Source organism: Scyliorhinus torazame, chromosome 1 (assembly GCF_047496885.1).
Source record: "Scyliorhinus torazame isolate Kashiwa2021f chromosome 1, sScyTor2.1, whole genome shotgun sequence".
NCBI classification, from domain to species: Eukaryota; Metazoa; Chordata; class Chondrichthyes; order Carcharhiniformes; family Scyliorhinidae; genus Scyliorhinus; species Scyliorhinus torazame.
The window spans coordinates 180,841,679-180,863,098 of NC_092707.1; the positions used below are offsets into that span (position 1 = coordinate 180,841,679).

Below are 21,420 nucleotides of genomic sequence, written 5' to 3' on the forward strand. Positions count from 1 at the left end.
TGGTCAGGAGGTTTTTACTTTAGTATGGGTAGAAAATATTCAGAATTGCTGATGAAAATGTCTGTGTCATGCTGCAAATGCTTGTACCAAGCTGATGCTTTCTTTGTCACTGCAGGGAAACAAGTGCGCTGTGATCAGCTGTGTTGGAAGTGACTGCTACAAAAACCAGGATCAGGGAGACATGTACTGCCCTGTCGGCATGAACTACTGCAAGGTTAGCTCAATCTAACAGGTTTTCTGCTGTTGGAGTTTACAGTATCGGGTATGGCTGCTGGGCGCGATCCAGGCATACGTATATAAATGAGCTGCAAGGCCAGGGAACCCAGCGAAGACTGGAATGGGTGCTGTTTGGTACTGGTTCACACAAACATGGAGCAGGCCTAACAATACCTGGGGGTGGAGGGGAGGTTCCTAGGTCATTGCAGACCCCTGGGTGGTCGGGTACAGGGCAGGGTGACCCCCTGGCTCTCCACCTGGCATCCAGGTACCTTGGCAATGCCACTCAGACACTTTGGCACTATCACCCTGGCAGTGCCAAGGTGCCCAGGTGGCACTGTCATGCTTGCAATGACACTACCAGGGTTCCCAGGTGCCAATATGGCACTGCCAAGGGCCTGGGCCTGAGGGGTGAGGTGAAGAACGGGTATGAAAGGGGAGAGGTGAAGAGGTTGGGAGGGGATTCAGGGTGGGGATCCTGAAAGGGGTGGGGGGGCGAATGGCGGGGTGGGCCCTCAGCAACCTCATTGCCGGGTGTCCTCACTTAGGGGTGTGTGGGGAATCAGTGCGGGTGGTGACATTGCCTGTGGGTGGGTGGGGGGGGGGGGTTTGTGGTAGACCCTCAAGCTCACTTAGAGATCAGGGCCCCTTTGTAAAATGGTGGCCCATTCGCTGAGGAGCCGGTCTCAGCTCCCCAGTGTTGAGAGAATTTCCTTGACCAGGGAGAAACTCTACAAGCCTAAAAATATGACTAAGGGCACGATTTAATGGAAATTAAACTGAATCCCATTTCGGGCATGTTTAGCCGTGTGTTTCTTGGCACTGGCAACACCGAGAACGACCCCGCTTTTAAACAGGACTCTAACTCTGCTTCATTTCTGGGCCTCGATGACGAACGCCTGGCCGAGGCTGCACTTCGGCCCAATTCCTGCAATAACGAGCGCCTTCCACCAATGCAGGAAGAGAGTGAGGCACCATTTTTAAATGGTGCCCCGATCTCCGGACCCCTCCATTGTGCCAATGAGGGAGTCCTCGAGCCCCCGCATCCCACCTCATAATGGCAGGGCACCCAAAGGGCAAAATGTTTTCACTCAGAGTCTTTGGATCTCTCTTCCTGAAAAGGTTTGGGGAAGCGGAGTCTTTGAATAGTTTTAAGGCAGAGTTGGCTGTAGTTTTGGTAAGCGAGAAGGTGATAGGTTATCGGGAGTAGGTGGGCTGTAGATTTGAGGTTACTATCAGAGCAACGTGATCCTATTGAATGGCAGAGCAGGCTTGAGGGGCTGAATGGCCTACTCCTGCCCTTTGTTCAGATGTTTTTGAGTCTATATCTCCCTAAAACCTTTACTTTTATAAATGTAGAGTACCCAATTCTTTTTTTTTTCAATTAAGGGGCTATTTAGTGTGGCCAATTCACCTACCCTGCATATCTTTGGATTGTGAGAGTGAGACACACGCAGACACAGGGGGAATGTGCAAACTCCACACGGACAGTGACCCGGGGCCAGGATCGAACCTGGGACCGGGATCAAACCCATGTCCTCGGCACCATGAGGCAGCAGTGCTAACCACTGTGCCACAGTGCCGCCCTGGATACATCCCTAATACCTGAATAAGTTATGGTGTGTTTCTCTTGGCAAGGTTATTGGTGCAACAGTAATACCTTATGCAGTACAGCACTTTAATGCATGAAATAACACATCACTTTGACTAGGTTTTTGACCGCCTGTCCTCACAGCTTCCTCTTTCGTTTTGTGTTAAGTTTGATTGAGGGGCTGTTTAGCACAGGGCTAAATCGCTGGCTTTGAAAGCAGACCAAGGCAGGCCAGCCGCACGGTTCGATTCCCGTAACAGCCTCCCCGAACAGGCACCGGAATGTGGCGACTAGGGGCTTTTCACAGTAACTTCATTTGAAGCCTACTTGTGACAATAAGTGATTTTCATTTCATTTTACAACTCTCCTGTGAAATGTCTTGAGGATTATTTTTATTGAATTAAAGGTGCTATGTAAATACAAGTCGTTGTTGGTGTGGAGATGGCTAGTCCATCATCCAATTCTACTTTGCAAGTTGCAGCATTAGGAAGTTTTCAGAAACTAACTTCCAGATGATAACTGACAGAGAGTGCGTAAATATTTCAACTTTGTATTCAAAGCATTAAATGAATATTCTGCCAGTTCGGGTAAAGTGATTTCATCCTGATTTTTAACGGGTGCACTCTATGGTGACATAACCTTTTGTTGCTTCTCTTTCTGTTACTCAGCTGGAACAGACTACAGCAACCAGCACATGGACAAGTAGCTGCGACAACTCTTGCAACACTGTGTCGACTGGGTGCTCATCTGACAGCAGTTCGTCAACATGCGTCCAGGAGTGCTGCGCGGCCGTCACGAGTTCCTGCCTGAAATTAGATGGAAACGATAATTTACTTGGATCTGCAAGTATGACAGAATCTATGAAGCTGATGGTTTATACAATTGCTGTGTTTATTTTGACTAATCACTTTGCACTCTTTAGTTTCTAAATGCAGGAGCCAAGAATTCACACCAGACTTTGAATGTTCAATTATGTCACTTTACATTCAGACATCAGCATACAACTGCATAAGCCTTTTTATGTCAGTATTCAAACTGAGGAGATGTTTCAAAAAGGAAAATAAACACCCCTTAATGTAGCTAAAGCAATTGTTTTCTTCATCCCCAAATTGGGTTTCAGAATAGGAGATGGCTAAGGGTTCTGTAATGATTGCGAAATGTAGAAATAGCTCCTCTCTCTCTCCTTCAACCCCTCCCCCCCCACCCCCCCGCCCCAATCTCGCTCCCTCGCCATCATCGCTAATAAAATCAAGAATCTCAAGTACACAGATGACTGAGAACAGGCAGAAAAACATTTCCCTGTAGCTGAAGAGTCGAACGATTAAAAGTTCCATACATACCTCACTGCTGTAGGCACCACAGATCTCCAATGGAATTTAAGCAGTAAAGTCACAAATTATTTTGGATGGATTTTGACCTTCAAGATTTGCATTGTCTTCTACAAAGTGCATTGAAATAAAAACAACAGGCACATTCTAACACCATGGAAAAACTAAGCCTTTTTCTCCAGCATTTAAATCCGTCCTCGCAAAAATTAATCTTTTGGGCTTCTCAATTTGTAATATAAAACGAATGAAAAAATGGCACTGTCTTCTGCCAATCTGAAATGCACATAATCAAACATTGGCCAAATCTAAGAGAGAAAGCAGTGTTTTTAACATTAAAATGCATATCAATAGTTTGAAACCTCAAATGTAAACTGCAGATGGTGTGACATGAAACATATTCCCTTTTTTCTCAAATTTTCATCTCCACAGCTCTGCATTACAGAATGCTTGAAGAACTATACAGAAAAGGCTTATGTAGTGTATATAACAGGGTTCTAAATAGACTTATATCATAATGTAAAATGATACACCTAGTTAAAAGGTCTGTTCAGTTCAGTGAGTTTGCAGTGTTGGAATCTTTGTAGGTTGTAAATAACAACAATCTTTTTGATTAAAAATGTTGCTCATATGGCAGGGGGAAAAGTCTGATTGGTTTTGCACTTCATCATTAAAATATGGGAGATGGGGAAGGAACTATGAAAGTGCAGTGCATTGTTGTCTGGGGGTTCCAGCATTGCTACCTAGGGGGACCAGCATCCAGACTGTAGGCAGGGTTTTCTGGCCCTACACAAAACCCACAGCAGGTCTGCTGGAAAATCCCAGCCTATATGTTTTCTAATCTAGCATCGCTTTTATAATGCAAATAGTTCTTCAGAGGTAGATGTAATTCCGTTCGGTTGATACCGACCATAACCAAGGTACTGGTGTCAGCACAAAAACCTAGACTGACACTCCAGTGCAGTGTTGGAGAGGGTGGTGTGCTGTCACAGGTATTGTGCTTTGGATGTGATGTTAAATCAAGGTCCTGCCTGCACTGTCAGGTGGACATAGAAGATCCCATGACAATATTTTGAAGAAGAGCAATGGCATCCTCCCTGGTGTCTCAGTAAATATTTATCCCTCAATGAATATTACTAAAAGCAGATTGTCTGGTAATTATCGATTTGGCTGTTTGTGGGAGATTGCTGTGTGCAAATTAGCTGCCGCAATTCCTACAATAGTCCCTGCACTTCAAAAGTTCTTAATTAGTTATACAACACTTTGGGACTTCCTGAAGTCACAAAGGGCGCTATATAAATGCAAGTTTTAAATTTTTTTTAGAACTTTTTCAGTCATTAACATACAAGTAAAATCTCTTCAATTGGCTTACAAGTTGTTTAAAAAAGGAGGTGCAATTTGTCTTGTAAAACTCAAGATTATTAGTTTGTGAGGCCTGGTTAGTTCTTTATGTTATTTGTAAAGGCCACTCTAAATCAAGCTGTCAGAGAGAGGAGAATGTGATAAACCATTCCTAGTTTTTTTTTCTCAACTGCTTACAGAGGAGGTAAGGCTAGAAGTGTCCAGGAATAATATTCAATGTTTGAACATATTAGTTGTGAATTCACTTCATACATGCCAGTGTAGTTTATCCAAATAGCTACTGCACAAAAGGAATAAGTAGTAGGAAGGCAAATTTTCCCTTTATGTGAAGAGGTAGAAATGGGAAGCTCAGGTTTTGCTGTGAAAATGTACAGGAGGTTATAAGATGGAACTAAGCCATTCGGTCCAATTATTGTCCGTCAACATTTGCCCTCCATTTGAGCAAGTGGTCCTAAACAGATTTACCCATCCTGTTCCCCTTTGACACTTTGTCCAGCATCTATCTATCCAGTCTCATCCTCAACGTTCATGTAGTCTCCGCTTCATTGACTAATTATGGAATTGAGATGTTATCATATGGTTATCTCGGCACTGGGAGCCCTCAGGTTTTTATTTATCCCTGTTTTCCACAAATACTTAAGGGGAAATATCTCTTCATAAATGCAATAAAGATTATGGCCAGAATTCTGTGTCCGTCCCCGGCAGTGGGATTATCCAGTCCCCTGCAGTGAGCGGAGTTTTAGCTGAGTGCCAAGTGTTCTCTGTTCTCGCCGGCAGTTGTGACGTGGCGAACTCGATCGGATTCCCCTCCGACACTATCCTCATTTCTGGGATGCTTGTCTCTGTTCTAACATTTCCCTAGATCCTAGCTAGAATAATTGGCCAGCGTTTTTGTTTGCTGCCCTTACTTAAATGCTTTTGCAAGTCTCTGTCATTGCTTTCAACATTCAATTTGTGCAGACTCACTCCTGAACAGGCCCTTTTAAAAAAACATCTGAGCAAAGTTGAATGTATATCTGATCAGTTGTAGCTGCTGTCATATCTACTGCCAGCCCTGTCATTACAGAGCTCAGCGCGAATTCAAATTCTGGCAAGGTCTGGTCACCCTGCTTATATGTGAATATGCAGTTTAAACCCATGTCTTGTGATGTTTGCTTCAAGCATAAAATATTTGTTTGACTGGACTGTAATAAAATTAAAACAGAATTATATTTGTATAATGTTAGAATAATGTATGGAATACAAATAAAGAGTATAAGAAGGGCTATATTTCTCCTTTAATGAAAGTAAGAGAGAGTCTGCTTTTCTCCAGAAGCACTGATGTTGCATTCCCAATGTTTCCATGATTTTGTGTGTGGTTGTTGATTGAGAAGAAATGCAGACATTCTCCTGTTATTGTTAAAGGCGGGAATATCACCACCCAAAGAGAATTAACTGAAAGCAGCAGGAGGTATTGCTATGAGCATTACAAGCATTCAACCATTTTACTGTATCCATTGCGAGAGGCTCATCACCAAATAAACATATTTGAAAATAGGAGTGTGTTCTGCTTGAAAAGTGCCTGGCCCATCCTTCTCCTCCATGATGGTCTTTCTCACCAGGAGCTGGCCTACTTTAGAACTCTGATCTTCCCAAGACTGTGGAGAACTCAATCCTGTGAGGTACCAGTAGTAGGCCAGTGTATTCCATTTTAATGAGAACCGATGGATTACAATATCTAATTAAAATTTAATTTGACTTACCATTGATAGATTCAATAAATTGCCAGTGATTCTTGTGAGAACAACATTTGTGTTTGAGAATGAAACCCATTTGCATCCTAGCTTTGAATTTGAAAATTATTGACCCAATGAAAAACCCGCTAGTTTATTCCCGATTCAATTACTAATTGCAATATAAAGGGGCTGGTTTAGCACAGGGCTAAATCACTGGCTTTGACAGCAGACCAAGGCAGGCCAGCAGCACGGTTCAATTCCCGTACCAGCCTTCCCGAACAGGCGCCGGAATGTGGCGACTAGGGGCTTTTCACAGTAACTTCATTTGAAGCCTACGTGTGACAACAAGTGATTTTCATTTTCATTTTCACATATGGATTCAACCTAACCAAGTGTGGTTACAAGTATTTTTTTCATTTTTGATTAGTGAATCATTAGTTAATATTTTGAGATATATGGCCAGAAACTAAATTAGACAGTTTCATGTCTCCAGTAAATGCATTGGGTTTGTTTTCTGATGTCACTAACAGTGATCCCTAGCCTAAAGTTGATCAGTAGTACAAAGTTTCACAGTATGTTGCTACACATGTCACTATAACAGCACAACATAACTGGGAGATCATCAGGGAGAGAAGCTGATGACATTTTGAATGCAGATAAATGTGATCACAGCACTTAACTATCCTTAATACTTCTTGGGGATGTCTTTATAAGTAACAACAGGTAAAAGGCCTCCTGCCATTTTTGAGTTTTGATGATAATACAGGAAGAGAGATTCACAATATCCATATGACATTAAAGTGGCTAATTCGCCTTTTCCATAGTCTGTTAAAGGATATTTTTAAATTAGTTTCTAATGAAATCACAGTTGAACATTGCTTTACATACTGTGACTGCAATTGTTTAACTGTGCTATTGTTAGAATTCCGTCGTTCTTTTTGTTTCAGGTAATGACTATCAGATGTACGACTCTGTGTGGCATCTATGTATTATCAAATAAGCTTTAATAAAGTTATATGCAAAAACAAATGTTTAGTTTAAATGCATTGGATTTACAAAATGTATTTTTCAAAGATGCACAAATACATTTATTTTGGGAAGGCATATATAATCATATTTGTTTCTGGCTTTGTTGTGAATTTAGAGCAATTTTATTGCATTTTATTTTAAATGTAGTCACACATTTTAAGTGCTTGAAAAATTCTGCTCTCCTGTCTGTATTTTTGCCAACTTTGGAAATACTGTGCACTGTTACTGACAATAATAGGCCAGCTGGCTTAGGTAGGGTACTCTTTCCAAGGGCTAGTGCAGACTTGATGGGCCGAATGGCCTCCTTCGGCACTGTAAATTATATGATTCTATTTATTGTACAGAAAACTGTTCAAAAATGACACACTGAATTTGATGGATTTTTTCCCATTTAAAAAACATCCTGCTTCACTGAAACAAATGGAGTTGAGAATTGGATTCATTCTGATATGAAGTGACGCTGCTAGTATGCTGATTATTTTTTAAAAATCACACTTATTATATTGCTGGAAACACTGCCCAGAGCAAACACCATGAAAACATTCATCAGATCATTGCACATGTTAATCAGAACAGTTTGTCCTCCATTGTTGCTTATTTGTCTTCCTCTTCCCATTCATTACTACTAGAATGTTAATAAATTAGAATTATCTCCATAGGCCGATTATTGGATTGGATTGGATTTGTTTATTGTCACGTGTACCGAGGTACAGTGAAAAGTATTTTTCTGCGAGCAGCTCAACAGATCATTAAGTACATGAGAAGAAAAGGGAATAAAAGAAAATACATAATAGGGCAACACAACATATACAATGTAACTACATAAGCACTGGCATCGGATGAAGCATACAGGGTGTAGTGTTAATGAAATCAGTCCATAAGAGGGTCATTTAGGAGTCTGGTGACAGTGGGGAAGAAGCTGTTTTTGAGTCTGTTCGTGCGTGTTCTCAGACTTCTGTATCTCCTGCCCGATGGAAGAAGTTGGAAGAGTGAGTAAGCCGGGTGGGAGGGGTCTTTGATTATACTGCCCGCTTTCCCCAGGCAGCGGGAGGTGTAGATGGAGTCAATGGATTCGTGTGGCAGGTTCGTGTGATGGACTGGGCGGTTTTCACGACTCGCTGAAGTTTCTTGCGGTCCTGGGCCGAGCAGTTGCCATACCAGGCTGTGATGCAGCCTGATAGGATGCTTTCTATGGTGCATCTGTAAAAGTTTGTAAGAGTCAATGTGGACATGCCCAATTTCCTTAGTTTCCTGAGGAAGTATAGGCGCTGGTGTGCTTTCTTGGTGGTAGCGTCGACGTGGGTGGACCAGGACAGATATTTGGAGATGTGAATTTGAAACTGCTAACCATCTCCACCTCGGCCCCGTTGATGTTGACAGGGATGTGTACAGTATTTTGCTTCCTGAAGTCAATTACCAGCTCTTTAGTTTTGCTGGCATTGAGGGAGAGATTGTTGTCGCTACACCACTCCACTAGGTTCTCTATCTCCCTCCTGTATTCAGACTCATCGTTATTCGAGAGCCAGCCCACTATGGTCGTATCATCAGCAAACTTGTAGATGGAGTTGGAACCAAGTTTTGCCACGCAGTCGTGTGTGTACAGGGAGTAGAGTAGGGGGCTAAGTACGCAGCCTTGCGGGGCGCTGGTGTTGAGGACTATTGTGGAGGAGGTGTTGTTCATTCTTACTGATTGTGGTCTGTTGGTCAGAAAATCGAGGATCCAGTTGCAGAGTGGGGAGCCAAGTCCTAGGTTTTGGAGCTTTGATATGAGCTTGGCTGGGATTATGGTGTTGAAGGCGGAGCTGCAGTCAATAAATAGGAGTCTAATGTAGAAGTCCTTGTTTTCGAGATGCTCTAGGGATGAGGGTAGGGCCAGGGAAATGGTGTCTGATGTGGACCGGTTGCAGCGGTATGCGAATTGCATATCACATTTCCATAAGCTTTATTGGCAGCTAACATCCAACTAGATGTGTTGGCTCACTGCCAGACATAAATTGAGATGTCGAGCATTGGAATATTTGCAACCCCGGAATAGCAGATCGCAACGTGATTTTGCGATCGCTGACACAAAACCATGAAATTGTGTCTGACATGTCGAACAATTACGGCATAATTTTCAATATTCCAGGGTTAAGATCTTCCTCGGAACTAATTTTTGCACTTTTATCAAAAAAAAACAACGGAAAGAATATCTCTTACATGAGTTTAACAGAGCTGAAAAACGAGTAGTGAATCTCCGTCAAGAGAAAAATCAACTATCTTGATCTTGTAAAATGAAATTAGATAAATCCGCTGTTCGCCCTTATGGAGTTACATTGATGTTGGTTGTTATTGCTCCTTTTAGAAGCTCTTTACTGTCAGCACTTATTGTTGTGTGTAGTGTAATTAGTGATCAGTACATGAAAGAATATTCTAGAATAAGCTCCTTTTTACAATATTGGGATTTGGAAATGCAATTAGCCTTCAACATGCTCTGGGATATGTGTACTTTATAGCTTTGTGCTGATGGCTGAATTGGCAGAGACTGAGAGCAGACCAGTGAGAAAATGATACTCTGTTCATGATGCTGGAGGTTTGACCATTTAGGAAAAACAGCGTTCAGTGTTGACATCATTGTTCAGACATTTAGTAAGGGCCAGTCTCCTCCTTAACACAGGTTTATTCACAAACCCACAGGTACCAACTCCCCCTTTTCCTCCCCATACACTGATGGAAATAATTTCTTAAATGCTAAAGAGTAATTCTCAAATTGTTCTCCCACTTGCAACAGTTGCCCATTTACAAACTAAACTGTGCACTTCATTGTAACAGGCATCCAATATTTTTTTTAAAATTTAGAGTTCCCAATTATATATTTTTCCAATTAAGGGGCAATTTAGCATGGCCAATCCACCTAACCTGCACATCTTTGGGTTGTGGGAGTGAAACCCATGCAGACATGGGAGAAAGTACAAACTCCACACTGACAGTGACCCAGGGCCGGGATTTGAACCCACGTCCTCGGCGCTGCAGTCCCAGTGCTATCCACTGCGTCACATGCCGCCCTACAGGCATCCAACATTAACATTCAGAATTATCCCTTTGAATGACTATGCTTAAAGTATGGTTATAATTGAATCCTATCATTTGTAAAGTCACACATACATCAAAAATACAAGTTGGTCATGGAATAATTTAGAAAACAGAATAAAAGGACAATTTCCATTTTAAAAGCAAGCCAAGAGAATGAAAGAGTAAAAAACTCATAATTCATTAGGTCTTGCAGGCAAACAGGTGGAAACGACTGAGGAAAGCTGTAGCCGTTCAACAGCAATAGGATGGTCAAAATGGCAATGTACATAACAGGTAATATTGCAAATTTCTCAGACACATTTGTCTCAGTCATGCCAGCCAGGTTGCATAAGTCAACACACTGGAATGTTCCTCGAAGTATAGAATGATTCAGCCAGAAAAAGACTATCCGGTCCATCGGGCTGTGTCAACACTTTGAAAGAAAAATCCAACTAATTACACTCTCCAGCTCTTTCTCCATGCCTGCAATTTATTTCCCATTCAGGTCTATTTCCAATTCCCTTTTGAAAGTTTCTATTGAATCCGCTTCCACCACCCTTTCAGGAACTTCGGATCAAAACAACTTAACAACTTCGGATCAAAACAACTTTAAAAATGCCAATTTTTCTAGTAACCTGTCTGGTTCATTTGCTGATAAACTTAAAGCTATGTCCTCTGGTTATGCAGATTCTTCTGACACTGGAAACATGTCTCCTTGTTTAGTCGATCAAAAAGCTTTAATAATTTTGAGCACCACTATTAAACCTCCCTTCAACCTTCCCTGCTGTAAGAAGCCCCAGCTTCTCCTCTCTATCCACATAACTGAAATCCTACATCCCTGGGTGCCAAAGTGTGATGTCCATCTTGTTTAGTATTTATTGACCTTAAGAGGCACACTTTTGTTGATTCAAATGTACTGACTAGCAGCTGTGTTTAAGTGTTTCATGACTGCATGATGTGCACTAGCTTATGGATTATTAAACCTGGTCTTGTGTTTACGGGGAATTGTGCCAAACCTCTCCACTGAGATTGTGTTCTCTCCACTGCCAAACTAACATTCATGGATTTTATTGCAAGCAAATTGGTCAGTTGTGATTAGTCAGCTCCGTATGAAAGTTCTTTATGAAGATTCTAAAGCAGCAGGTCAATTAGAGTTTGCCAGAAACAATATAATACTCTATAATCTCCTCCCTAACAGCACTGTAGGTGCACCTGCACCACATGGACTACAGTGGTTCAAGAAGGCAGCTCACCACTATCTTCTCAAGGGAAAGTTGGGATACTGACCTAGCCAGCAACACTCATGTCCCATGAATGAATTTTTAACTAGGAGCATAATTTTAAAATCCTCAACCTTTGTTTTAAAATTCCTTCATGGCCTTATGGTCTCCCTATCTTTGTGACCTATTCCGATCTGAAAACCTTTGTGATCTCTGTGTTCCTCCAATTCCAGCAACTTGTGCATTCCTGCTGTTAGACATGTTCTCCACCATTGACGGTTGTGCTTTCAGCTGCCTTAGGCCTAATCTCTGAAATTCCTTCCCCAAATCGCTCTGCCTTTCTAATCCTCTCTCCTCTTTTCAGATTCCCCTTGATACCCGCTTCTGTGACCAAACTTTTCTTCATTTGCCCCAGTACCTGTTAAGCACTATGGAACATTGTGCTACCTTTAAGGAGTCAAATAAATGCATGTTGTTACTGTGTACGCTTTCTGTTAGTGCATTGGTAAAGCTTTACATTTTATTCCCAGTGTCCTGAATATTTCACCTTCCTGCTGTCATGTTTTGATGTTAAAGTGTTTGGATCAGATTTTAAAAACGTAATATAATCTTAACCTTGTGATGATCTAAAGGTGGTTTCTTCTTTATTCTGCAATCAGAACATTGTCCCATTATGTTTCACAGTCAGTTGGGTTAGCAACATGAGGACACAATCTCAGTGGTGTGCACAGAAGCTGTTTATCTTATTTTATTTTTAATAGCCTCACAACGTTCCACTGAAAACATCATTCCCAGAGGAGTTGGTTGCTGCTGGGCACTGAATCATCAGCAACCAGTGTTCAGCCTAAATGACTCTAGCGTTCAGGTAACTAATTTCTCCAACTGAAATCTGATTTATTGCACAACAAAACATTCACAAAAGAAAAGGTAGTTGTGTTAACATGTCCGGTACCACAAATGACCACTGAGGCCACAACACTGGACTAACTTAAGAAGCAGCTAGGTGCTAGAATGGGAAGACGGTCAAGTCACCATTCATAGAATTATAGAATCCATACACTGCAGAAAGAGGTAATTTGGCCCATCGAGTTTGCACCAGCCCTTGGAAAGAGCACCCTACTTAAGCCCACACCTCCACCCTATCCCCGTAGCCCAGTAACCCCTACCTAACCTTTTGGACATGAAGGGGAAATTTAGCATGGACAATCCACCTACCCTGCACATCTTTGGACTGTGGGAGGAAACCGGAGCACCGGAGGAAACCCATGCAGACACGGGGAGAAAGTGCAAACGCCACACAGTCACCCGAGGCTGGAATTGAAGCCTGTCCCTGGAGCTTGAGGCAGCAGTGTTAATCACTGGGCTACCGTGCTGCCTATTCTAAAATAACATAACCAAATGGGCAAAATTTCCAGCTTCATCCAAAACTATTTTATTACTTAAAATGCCCTTTGTGGGATTTAAATTAAAGCCCTATTTAAACTGCATCCATTCTCCCTTCATCTGCTCATTTTGGTCTTCAATCCTTAGCTTATTATCTTTAGAAGATGTTGATCCCACCCAGAGAATCATAAAATCATGGAACCTTAGAGGCCATTTTGCTGATACTGGCTCTTTGAAAGAGCTATCCAGGTAGTACCTCCGCTACCCCCACCCCTCCTCGCCATCCCATTTTTCCTGCTTCCCCCCCCCCTTCCTCCCCACCCAAGTGTAAATCCGATTCACTTTTGAGAGTTACAATTGAACCTGGTTCAACAACCCTTTAAGGGGCTGGTTTAGCACACTGTGCTAAATAGCTGGCATTTAAAGCAGACCAAGGCAGGCCAGCAGCACGGTTCAATTCCCGTCCCAACCTATCTGAACAGGTGCCAGAATGTGGTGACTAGGGGCTTTTCACAGTAACTTCATTTGAAGCCTTCTTGTGACAATAAGCGGCTTTCATTTTTCATTCATTAAGACAGTGCTTAACTATTCACAACACAGCAAATACCTCCTCATCTCCCCTCTGGTTCTTTGGCCAATTACCTGAATCTATAGCACTTCAGTCTGTTTTGAAACATGTGAGAAAACTACTAGTTATTGGCCTGTCATAAAACACAATGCAAACTTGACATTTTAATAGAGATGGGTGCACGCTCTATTCTTTGAAGTGTTATAACTGATAATCATTCACAATTTATTTTTCAAAGATATGCTTTACAGGTACAAATTTGAACTTTAAAGTTGAGCAACTATGAATCTCTGATATTCTCACAATATACTTAAAGGGACATTATTGACTTAACCAACAGGGCAGGTAATGGTGGGTAATATATTGGGAAATCAAAGAGTTCGGAACAGCTTTTCAATAATGTTTTCTATATAAAGACCTAGAAGCTACAGAAGTATTCCCCAAACAGGTATGTAGAGTGGCAGGGGAATTATCCACATTCGCAGCGAACATTGTGATCAACAATAATAAGAATCTGATATACATTCGGGCTTACAAAAGCGCCTGAGAGTATGAAAATAAATGTGTGACGCAGTTCGGCAGTCATGGAGGAAATTGTGCAATTGGGTGCGGAGCTATTGCCAAAAGGGACCTTTTAGAGCTTGCAACCTTTCCGAAATGTGGAATTAAAGGAATCTTGTTTTCCTCTGCATAGTGAACCCATTATCAAGAAAGCAAGTCTGATCCATTTAACCAAAGTAATGTTTCCTCCTTTGTTGGACTAAATGCAATCTTGATCTGGAAATCTGCGCAATTTGTTTTTCTTGCTCATATTTTAGAAGTGAAAGGAAATTTATATCTGAAAATTCAAATGTGCCTCATATTGCTGTCATCACAAAACATTCAACTTTTAAAGATTATTTTGGTCATAAAACTATCAGTTTGCTAATCTCATTAAAATATTTGAATAGCCCATCTTTTACATAAAGAATTGTCACACAAATTGCAATTCTGCTCAATCTGTGTTGATTTATTTCAATGTACATTATTCGTTAAAAGCTGTAGCTATTTAAGGATAAAACACAGAAAAAATAATCTGAACTGATAATGAATAATGAATTCAATGCAAAAAGAAGCAAAATAAAGAAGCACAGTTATCTGTCCAACCACAATCCTGTGAATAAGAGAGTCCTCTCAAGGCACTAAAATGCAACCTACAGGCTTGAGCTATCCCTCCCATTTGTCTCCATGGAGAAAACAACCATTTCTCATGTTCCCGAAAAGGTCAACAACTAAAAAGGGTTGTTTACAAAATGTGTTTGAATCATCTGAGCAGCTGCATAGATTAATATTTAACTTATTGTTAAATTAGGAGCAAAACTAACAAACCATGTTCTGTAACACAAAGTATGTTTATTTATCTATCTATTTTGAGTTGGCCTTTTTTTTGCTGCTTTAGTTTAAAAAGCTTTGATCTATGATTCCTTAAAAAGAATGATTGAAGTTTTTGATGCCCCGTGTAATACTTAGACTAATGGTGCTTGGAGTGACTTGACCTTCAAAATTCTCCTTTCTATTGGCAAGCATGCAGACCTTTGTTTTGAATCTTTTGATGGTGCAATTTATTTTGTTTATTTTTTCATGGGATGTGGGCTTCGCTGGCAAGGCCAGCATTTGTTGTCCATTCCTAATTTCCCTTGAACTGAGTTAAGAATCAACCACATTGCTCTGGGTCTGGAGTCACATTTAGGCCAGACCAGGTATGGATAGCAGATTTCCCCAAAGGGCGTCAGTGAACCAGATAGGCTTTTACAACGATCAACAATGGTCATCATTGCACATGTAATTCCAGATTTTAATTGACTTCGAATTTCACCATCTGCCATGGTGGGATTCAAACGGAGCAGTACCTTGGGTCTCATCATTCCTAGTCCAGTGACAATACCACTATGCCACTGCGACCGCCTCCCCTCCCAATCAAGGCTAATCAACCATTTGTGAAAACATTCATCCTGCAACCATATGCTGTGAGCTAGATTTTCCACGGCCCCTTGATACATTTTCATACATTGCAACAATTTTCTTTCAGGTTTTGAGGAGCAGGAGTTTCCAGTTTGTGCATTAGGCCGTTAGTGGCATGCACTCTGATCTTTGCTCCTGGTTTCTTTCAGTTTAAGTTGCTAACATCTGGTCAATAACTTTGATCTATTGTGCCAGGTTCCTTAGCAATATTATTTAGAGCCGCATCTCGGCAATATTGAAACACTTTAAATGGCCCCTGATTATAGTTCACAAGTGACTATCGGGATTGCTGCTTTTGGTCTTTCCTTGGATGCCTCACTGTGCAGATGTTCACAGCATTGGGTAGGGGAGATATTTCCATGTCAACCCTGTGCCATTCACATTCTGTTTAAATACTTCTACTTGTTTTGTGTCCCACCCCAGCTTGGAGGAATGCAATTCAAGCACAAAGGGGTGGGGACGTGACTTGACAGCTCCGCACGCCAATAATTTCCACTTCTCACTGCTCTCAGAACCAGCGACCAATGGGGGATTAGGCAGAGCAAAGTCAGCCCCAATGTGCAATGCGTTTTTGGGAAGCTGTAGAATAATATCCAACACTCAAACAGTTAATACAATCAGCGTCGGTGGCAAACCAATCAATGTCCCAATTTATATGAACCAGGTGAACATGGCCAGCATTTTTCAAAATGCGATCGGAACACCTGTTGGCTCAGCAAGAACCCTCAGGAGTAATCCCGTGCAGGAGGGAATCATGTTTTGAGGGCAATATCCCATAGCCTCGTGTTCTATTAAAAGAAAGAGATGACAAACACTTGTACGGCAGCTGGCACCAGGTTACAAAATACACGGTGTGGCACAATTAGCTGATGAAAGGATTTTCCACCATTCCTTTTCACTGAACATATGGTTATTCTTAACAATAGGCAGTTAGATTTTTATTTGATGGAGCACAACAAATTGCTATCCCAGTAACTCATGAGTTATGAACCCTTTCAAAGCAGTAAGCTCAAGACCATCATATGTTGACACCATATGCAATACTGAGTGCCCATCCCACTAAGTATCATGTCCTGATGCGGTTAAAGATGATAGTTTTTGACAGCACATCATGGAATCAGAGAATCACAGATTTGGTACTGTGTCTGCCTCCATTTGCTCCTCTGCACTCTCAGACAGTGCTTTCCAGATGTTAACCACTCGCTGCGTGAACATTTTCTTTCTCATATCTCTTTTGCTTCTTTTGTAAATTACTTTTAATCAGTGCCCTCTCATCTTGATTCATTCATGAACGGAAACACTTTCTCCCTATCTACACTGTCCAGACTCCCCATGATTTTTGAATACATCTATCAGATCTCTTCTCAGCCTTCTCTTCTCCAAGGAACATATTCCTAACTTCTCCAATCTCTCTTCAGAACCAAAGTTCTTCATCTCTGGAACCTTTCTCATGAATCTTTCCTGAATTGCAGTGCTCAGAACGAGATGCAATGCTTCATGCTGACACCTAACGGGGGGCAAAATTCTCCCCCAACGGCGCAATGTCCGCCGACTGGCGCCAAAAATGGTGCCAATCAGATGGGCATCGCGCCAGCCCAAAGGTGCGGAATGCTCCGCATCTTTGGGGGCCGAGCCCCAACATTGAGGGGCTAGGCCGGCGCCGGAGGGATTTCCGCCCCGCCAGCTGGTGGAAATGGCATTTGTTGCCCCGCCAGCTGGCAGAAATGGCGTTTGGAGCCCCGCCAGCTGGCACGGAAATGCAGCGCATGCGCGGGAGTGTCAGCGGCCGCCGACAGTTTCCCGCGCATGCGCAGTGGGGAGAGTCTCTTCCGCCTCCGCCATGGTGGAGGCCGTGGCGGAGGCGGAAGGGAAAGAGTGCCCCCACGGCACAGGCCCGCCCGCGGATCGGTGGGCCCCGATCGCGGGCCAGGCCACCGTGGGGGCACCCCCCGGGGTCAGATCGCCCCACGCCCCCCCCAGGACCCCAGAGCCCGCCCACGCCACCTGGTCCCGCCGGTAAATACCAGCTTTGATTTACGCCGGCGGGACAGGCAATTTCTGGGCAGGACTTCGGCCCATCCGGGCTGGAGAATTGAGCGGGGGGTCCCGCCAACCGGCGCGGCCCGATTCCCGCCCCCGCCCAATCTCCGGTACCGGAGACTTCGGCGGGGGAGGGGGCGGGATTCACGGCGGCCAACGGCCATTCTCCGACCCGGCGGGGGGTCGGAGAATGACGCCCCAGTTCCTTGTGCAAGTTCAACATAACCGACTTTCCCTTCAACTCAATGCCCCTATTGATAAAGCCTGCACATGTAAGAACATAGCAACATAGAAACAGGAGGTGGCCATTCAGCCCCTCGTGTTTGTCCCGCCATTCAATGGGATCATGGCTGATCTGTGGCCTAACTCCAGATCCCCCGGCTCCTGCACCTCTTATGAAATGAAATGGAATGAAAAATGAAATGAAAATGAAATGAGAGCTGTATCCTTTATTTTATATTTTCCATTCATGCTCTTCCTACCAAAATGAATCACCTCACACTTCTCCACATTGAGCTTCATCTGCCACTTTCTGCCCATTCTGCCAACTTGCCTATGTCCCTTTGAAGTCTTACACACATCTTCCTAACAGTTCACAATTCTTCCAAATTCCATATCAGCCAAAAAGTTTGAAATTGCCCCCTGCACACCAAGGTCCAGGTCATTAATATATGATGTGGAGATGCCGGTGTTGGACTGGGGTGAGCACAGTAAGAAGTTTTACAACACCAAGTTAAAGTCCAACAGGTTTGTTTCAGACACTAGCTTTCGGAGCACCTGAGGAAGGAGCAGCGCTCCGAAAGCTAGTGTTTGAAACAAACCTGTTGGACTTTAACCTGGTGTTGTAAGACCTCTTACTGTCATTAATATAAATCAGGGAAAGCAAGGGTCCCATGGAAAAAGTGAAGTCGCATGGGGTTCAGGGTGTACTAGCTAGGTGGTAAAGAACTGGCTGGGCAACAGGAGACAGAGAGTAGTGGTGGAAGGGAGTGTCTCAAAATGGAGAAAGGTGACTAGTGGTGTTCCACAGGGATCTGTGCTCGGACCACGGTTGTTTGTGACATACATAAATGATCTGGACGAAGGTATAGGTGGTCTGATTAGCAAGTTTGCAGATGATACTAAGGTTGGTAGAGTTGCAGATAGCGAGGGGGACAGTCAGAGAATACAGCAAAATATACATAGATTGGAGAGTTGGGCAGAGAAACGGCAGATGGAGTTCAATCCAGGCAAATGCGAGGTGATGAATTTTGGAAGATCCAATTCAAGAGCGGACTATACGGTCAATGGAAGAGTCCTGGGGAAAATTGATGTACAGAGAGATCTGGGAGTTCAGGTCCATTGTATCCTGATGGTGGCAACGCAGGTCGATAGAGTGGTCAAGAAGGCATACAGCATGCTTGACTTCATCGGACCGAGTATTGAGTACAAGAGTCGGCAGGTCATGTTACAGTTATATAGGACTTTGGTTAGGCCACATTTGGAATACTGCGTGCAGTTCTGGTCGCCACATTACCAGAAGGATGTGGATGCTTTAGAGAGGGTGCAGAGGAGGTTCTCCAGGATGTTGCCTGGTATGGAGGGTGCTAGCTATGAAGAAAGGTTGAGCAGATTAGGATTGTTTTTGTTGGAAAGGGGCTGGTTTAGCTCACTGGGCTAAATCGCTGGCTTTTAAAGCAGCCCAAAGCAGGCCAGCAGCACGGTTCAATTCCCGTACCAGCCTCCCCGAACAGGCGCCGGAATGTGGTGACTAGGGGCTTTTCACAGTAACTTCATTGAAGCCTACTCGTGACAATAAGTGATTTTCATTTCATTTCATTTCGGATTTCAAGATGGAGGTTGAGGGGGGACCTGATTGAGGTCTACAAAATTATGAGAGGTATGGACAGGGTGGATAGCAACAAGCTTTTTCCAAGAGTGGGGGTGTCAATTACAAGGGGTCACGATTTCAAGGTGAGAGGGGGAAAGTTTAAGGGAGATGTGTGTGGAAAGTTTTTTACGCAGAGGGTGGTGGGTGCCTGGAATGCTTTGCCAGCGGAGGTGGTAGAGGCGGGCACGATAGCATAATTTAAGAAGCATCTAGACAGATATATGAATGGGCAGGGAACAGAGGGAAGTAGATCCTTGGAAAATAGGCGACAGGTTTAGGTAAAGGATCTGGGTCGGCGCAGGCTGGGAGGGCCGAAAGGCCTGTTCCTGTGCTGTAATTTTCTTTGTTCTTTGTTCTTTGATTTCACTGACCTCTGGGAACTCCACTAAAAACCTTCCTCCAGCCTGAAAAACATTAATCAACCATTACTCTTGTTTCTTGTCACTTAGCCAATTTTGTAAGTGAGATACCCTCAATTATGACTCAGGAGAGGAGTCTGATAATTCAAAGGCTTTAATAACGTAACCTTATATATAGCTTCCTGGGGGCGGTGCCGGAGGCGGAGTCCCCCAGGGTTCCAAACCCAATCTTAAAGGGGCCTACGCATTAAAGGTACATTTGTATACAGATATCATTCATCACATTCACCCCCTGTTTAAAAAAAAATACATAGTCCGTTGGGGGTGAAGTGGAATTACAAGTTCAGTCTTTTGGGTGGTCTGATTGCCCGTGTCGACCTTCTCAGCTCCGGCGGTGGTGTGGCGGATACGGTCGTCCTCGGTGGTGGTATATCCGGGAGCACGGTTGTCGGAGCCTTTGTCAGCGTTGGAGCAGGGGGGGTTATCTGGGGTGACTGGGGTGATTGGTGCCGGCGCCGGCTGGGGGGAGGGGGGCGCTATGGGGGGGGGGGGGGGCACTGTCAGGGTCGACAGCCGGTGCAGGGAGGGGAGCGTCGGTGGAAGGGGGGGCATCGGTGGGCGAGCCAGCGGGTGCCAGGTCACGCAGGGAAACAGTGTCCTGCCTGCCGTTGGGGTGCTCGACGTAGGCGTATTGAGGGTTTGCGTGTAATAGTTGGACCCTCTCGACCAGTGGATCTGTCTTATGGCTCCTCACGTGCCTCCGGAGTAGAACTGGTCCCGGAGTCGTCAGCCAATGTGGAAGCGAGACCCCAGAGGTGGACTTCCTGGGGAAGACAAACAAACGGTTGTGAGGGGTCTCGTTCATGGCTGTACAGAGGAGCGACCTAATGGAGTGTAGGGCATTGGGTAGGACCTCCTGCCAGCGGGAGATTGGGAGATTAGAAGAACAGCCTTCCAAACTGTTGCGTTCTCCCTCTCCACCTGCCCGTTTCCCCGCGGGTTATAGCTGGTCGTTCTGCTCGAGGCGATGCCCTTGTTGAGCAGATACTGACGCAGCTCATCGCACATGAACGATGTACCCCGGTCACTGTGGATATAAGCGGGGAAACCAAACAGGGTGAAGATGCTGTGCAGTGCCTTGATTACGGAGGCTGAGGTCATATTGGGGCAGGGGACAGCGAATGGGAAGCGGGAAAATTCGTCGATGACAGTGAGGAAGTAGGTGATGCGGTTGGTGGACGGGAGGGGCCCTTTGAAGTCCACGCTTAGTCGCTCAAAGTCTGCGCGTTGGCGCACGTGCCGCGGGACAGGGCATCTGGGGACTCGTTGAGCTTCCCCAGACGATATGTAATATCGTACTTGTAGGTGGAGAGTTCGATCCTCCACCTCAGAATGTTATTATTCTTTATTTTGCCCCGTTGTGCTTTATCGAACATAAAGGTGACCGACCGCTGGTCGGTGACGAGGGCGAACCTCCTACCGGCTAGGTAGTGCCTCCAGTGCCGCACAGCCTCCATATGGCTTGTGCCTCCTTCTCGACTGCAGAGTGTTGAATTTCCGAGGCGGTGAGGGTTCGGGAGAAGAACGCTACCGGCCTGCCCGCTGGTTGAGGGTAGCAGCCAGGGCAACGTCTGATGCGTCGCTTTCTCCCTGGAAGGGAATTGTTTCGTCCACCGCGTGCATGGCGGCC

The 21,420-nt window shown here is 44.1% G+C and overlaps 1 protein-coding gene across 3 annotated transcripts in view; it reads left to right on the forward strand.

Moving 5' to 3' along the window:
• LOC140417927 (uncharacterized) overlaps nucleotides 1-7,238 on the forward strand; it is a 97,310-nt gene extending 90,072 nt beyond the window's left edge. For all 3 annotated transcript variants that reach the window (XM_072501369.1, XM_072501362.1, XM_072501376.1), the window contains exons 8-9: nucleotides 116-214; nucleotides 2,476-7,238. In XM_072501369.1, the coding sequence (XP_072357470.1) occupies nucleotides 116-214; nucleotides 2,476-2,736 (360 nt within the window). In that variant the 3' untranslated portion in view covers nucleotides 2,737-7,238. The remainder of the gene's footprint in view (nucleotides 1-115; nucleotides 215-2,475) is intronic.
• The last annotated feature ends 14,182 nt before the right edge of the window (nucleotides 7,239-21,420 follow it).